This window comes from Tenrec ecaudatus, chromosome 1, assembly GCF_050624435.1.
Source record: "Tenrec ecaudatus isolate mTenEca1 chromosome 1, mTenEca1.hap1, whole genome shotgun sequence".
NCBI lineage: Eukaryota > Metazoa > Chordata > Mammalia > Afrosoricida > Tenrecidae > Tenrec > Tenrec ecaudatus.
Window position 1 is genome coordinate 248,998,065 of NC_134530.1, and position 4,118 is coordinate 249,002,182.

Here is a 4,118-nt window from a genome sequence, read left to right on the forward strand (position 1 = left end):
CCCAGACATGAGCCCATGCAGTCAGTGAGTGGCTGCAGATAGTCCCCACAGGGATCCACTTGTCTTAGACTGGTGGTGCTTTTTTCAAAAAGATACTTTTTGTGCCATGGAAAACACTAACTTTGAGCTCAGGGCTAATATCAAATTCTTCACAAAACTCAAGTGGACATCTCCCCAAATCACTGAGGCTTTGCAACAAGCTTACGGGACTGCTGCCCCACCTGAAACAACCATTTCTAAATTGATCAAGCATTTCAGGGACAGTCAGGAACACCCCAAAAGAAAAACCCCCAAAGGCAAGACCATCCACCTCCACAAAGGAAGAAACTGACTGACGTCTGGAGAGGGGCAGAAGACCCCTGTGCAGTTTCCATGGACTGCTGCAGGAGTTTCCAACCTCACGGGCTCTGCAGTTTTCACTGTAAGCCAGCTGTCTGGGTCTTGATGGCTGCCAAAAGCACTGTTGGAAGATCAGCCAGCTCAAAGGCCTGATCTCGCCAAGCCTTTTAAGTAAGACCAAAGCTATTGAAGAAGATTTCTTGGAATGAATTAGAACATTTAAAACGAACATTTTTTCGAATCCTTCAAAGAGGCAAAACTTGCCATTTTCGACATGGTATAAATCAGAGAAAGTTCTGTGGGGCAGGGTTAGAGACGGAAGCACTTCCTTCAGAAGTGTATGGACCCAAAAAAAGCACAGGCCCAGATGCAGGCTACATCCAGAAACAGTCACTTCATCTTTTGAGACTTGTTTCATAAGATTCCTGTGGCTGTATAGCAACACTGTCTCACTCTTGTATGATGTAACCATTTGGGGTCCACTTTTGACTGGGACAGTGTAACTCCATGCAATAAACTGAAAAGAGCCCCCCCCAAAAAAAGAGTTACAGACTCAGAAACCCATAGGGGCAGATCTACCCTCGCCTAAAGGGTCGCTGGAAGTAGGACTCAACCTGAGGGCAGTGTGTGAGTGAGTGAGTAAATGAGTGAGACTTTTGAACTTAATGAAGACTCACAGAGCTTGGAGATTTAAAAGCAGCAAGTAAAATAAACAAACAAATAAAGGCAGCAAGTAACACTGGTTATCTTTTAAAGCAGTGATTCTCAACCTCCTAATGCTGCGACCCTTTAATAGTTTCTCATGTGGTGGTGACCCCCAACCATAAAATTATTTGTGTTGTTATTTCATAACTGTCATTTTGCTACTGTTATGAATCATGATGTAAATATCTGATATGCAGGATATATTTTCATTGTTATAAATTGAACATCATTAAAGCTTAGTGATTACTCGCAAAGACAATAGGTAATTCTATACTATGAAATTTTTATTTTTAATTACAAGTAAATGAAAGTTTGTCTTGAAGCATGGTGTAGCATGGGTAACAGTCTTCACACCGGGTACTCGTATATGGGCCTATCTGCGTGTGGGCTGACCCGCCTGGAGGCAGAGGAGCGGTGTCTCGGTTCCTAAGACCATGGGAAATGTGTGTTTTCCAATGGGAAATGTGTTTCCGGATGGTCTTAAGTGACCCCTGTGAAAAGGTCGTTCAATCCCAAAGGAGTCTCGACCCAGGTCGAGAACCACTGTTTTAAAGAATGAGTCCCTGCCCAGCCCCCAATGGCCCGGGGTCAGGCAAGGCTTGTGTGGTCAGCTTCCACCAGGACAGGGGCCGCTAGGAGTGAGCTGGCAGGAGGGCCAGTTAAGACATGGTCTGGGCTCGAGTGCTATCCTGGCATCTGAGCTGTTACTTCCACCTGCCTGCAGTCTCTAATAAGGGAGAGGGGGTCCCCAACACTAGAATGGGTCCTCAAGAGCAACTGCAGTTGTGGAAAACCTTAAAGGCAGACAGACAGCGGGGCTCAGAGGCTCCTCGTCCCATGTCAGGACTGAGAGAGAGAATGTATTTTCCAATGGGTCTATATCATGGGGCTTACAGATCTTTCATAAGGCATGCGCGTCATTCAGCTAACATATTACATAGTCAGTGGGTAATATCATAAGTGGGTAACATAATAAACAAGCAATGAGGTGAGTCAGCGTCTTGACCTAGTGCTCATTGACGCCCCTGGACCCTCCCCAGGGGTTTGCAACCTATTAAGGTGGGTTGGCTAGAGAACGTAATTGCTCTTATCTACAGATAACCTCCAGGCCCAGGGAATAGCCAGACACAAGTATGAGACATCTTTTATGGGAGCTCCTGTATGATAGTTCCTTTCTGCGGGGCTATTGGAGGGACTGAGTCCAGTCATGAGAATGTGTATTCAGATTTACTTATATCGCCTAAGTCTTCCCCCCACCGGAAGCAGCTCTCCAGACCCGCAGTGAGGAGCATGGGTGATTTAGCTGCATGACATTCTCAGCCCATCCCTCAGTTTACCACACACATCCAGCACTCAAGAGAGATGCGTGTGTGTGTGTGTGTGTGTGTGTCTGGAAATAGGGAAATCAAGTTTCCCAGAAGTACTCACTTTGGGCAGAGCTGGTGGTGGCCTGCCTGGAACCCATGTAGCAGAGACAAAGAATCTATTTATGGGGTGGAGGTGCAGGAGGGGAAATCGAAGCAGGACAGTGTTTCTTGCTGGGGGAAGTCTAGTACGAGAGGGAGGAAATTTTTTTAAAGTTTTACTAGAACTTTATCCACATCATACAATTCAGTAACTCAATCATATCAAGAAGAGTTGTACAATTGTCATATTCAATTCTAGAACATTTTCTTCTCCCTTGAAGTCATTGTTATTCATGTAATTTTTTTCTACTTGTGGCCAAATAATATACACAACAGCACATTCTCCAATTCCACAACTTCTACTTGTATAATTCAGTGCCGTTGATTATACTCTTCTTGTTGCACACCATTATTAATCTCCTTTTCCAATTAATCCACCACCAGGGACATAAACTCAACGCTTGCTAAGCAACGCGCTTTCCCCTTCACCCAGTGCAACCACTGGTCAAGTTTGGTTCATTTTTTTCTTGGTGGTTTTCTTGATACAGTATGCACACGTCATGCATGTCCACGGTTAAATCGCTTTTTAATTAGTTGTATATACATAATCACAATTATTTCTAGGGCTCCCTCCCCCTCAGCATTTGTTTGCTCCCCAAATCCCCTCATCCTCCCTAGCTCCCCCCCTCTACATCCCCATAGAAACCCTTGCTTCAGTTATTATCTCTAAGCTTCTTCTCCTGTGCTTTACTAACCGGGAAACACAACAGACAGAATGAAAAGCAAAAACAACATAATGCGGTAAGAGTAAAACAATAATATAAAAATACAAACACAAATAATGAGTAAGAAAGGAAAGACCACATCAATATTTTAAAAGTCCAGAAAGATTTTTTTTTTAATTAACCCATTTATTACAGGCCAGAGAGGTTTCAGATAGTGGAGCTTCTACTGGTCTTTCAATTCCTGCAGTCTTCTGATGGCAGACTTTACTGTGACAGCAGAGGTGGTATTGTAGGTCCAGGCCCCACCGGCGACTGTCTTCATGCAGGAACCGCAGTGCCAGATGCCCACAGCGCGTCTCTTCATCTTGGTTTTGCCGCAGAGGGAGCAAGTGTACTTGGCATGTTGGCTGATTTCAATTTTCTTCACCATTTTCCTGAGGGAGGCGCCGTAACGGGTCCCATATTTGCCCACGATCCCGACCTTCTTGGTGCGTTTGGCCATCTTGCCGCAAACTAGTCCCGAGCCAGAGAGGAAGGGACGCAGCGCGCAGGCGTGGTTTTAGGCGGACGGGCAGAAGTGGCCGAAAGATTTTTTTTTTTTAATGGACCAAGGAAGAAATACCTGAGCCTAAAACAAATTCAGGTTGGGTCAACAGGGAGGTCAAGTTCGATCCAGCATAACCACGATTAAAATGGTCTCTGATAGTAAGGCTGTTTGAGACCCTTGCCTGTGGCTAGAAAGGACCTGCCAGAGGCTTAATTTGAGGAGATGCTCTGCAGGTGGGTTTGGGGCTCCCACTGTCCTCCAGAGCCTTCTACAAATTGGGTGTTCACAGTTTAAGCTCTGATCCTTTTCCCTTCTCATATCTGGATTTTGTCATCATTGGATCACACAAGCTGGGGTGCTTCGTCCATGTGGACTTAGTTGACTCCTCACTTAGAT

General features: G+C 45.2%; 1 protein-coding gene across 1 annotated transcript; it reads right to left on the reverse strand.

Moving 5' to 3' along the window:
• Nucleotides 1-3,356: 3,356 nt before the first annotated feature.
• LOC142437418 (large ribosomal subunit protein eL43-like) lies at nucleotides 3,357-3,732 on the reverse strand. Its single transcript, XM_075540592.1, has one exon. The coding sequence runs from the start codon at nucleotides 3,675-3,677 to the stop codon at nucleotides 3,399-3,401; it is 279 nt and encodes a 92-aa protein (XP_075396707.1). The 5' UTR covers nucleotides 3,678-3,732; the 3' UTR covers nucleotides 3,357-3,398.
• Nucleotides 3,733-4,118: the final 386 nt, after the last annotated feature.

Bases quoted from the DNA above. Each gene is read 5' to 3' on its own strand.
- LOC142437418 (XM_075540592.1), bottom strand. From the start codon at position 3,677: ATGGCCAAACGCACCAAGAAGGTCGGGATCGTGGGCAAATATGGGACC.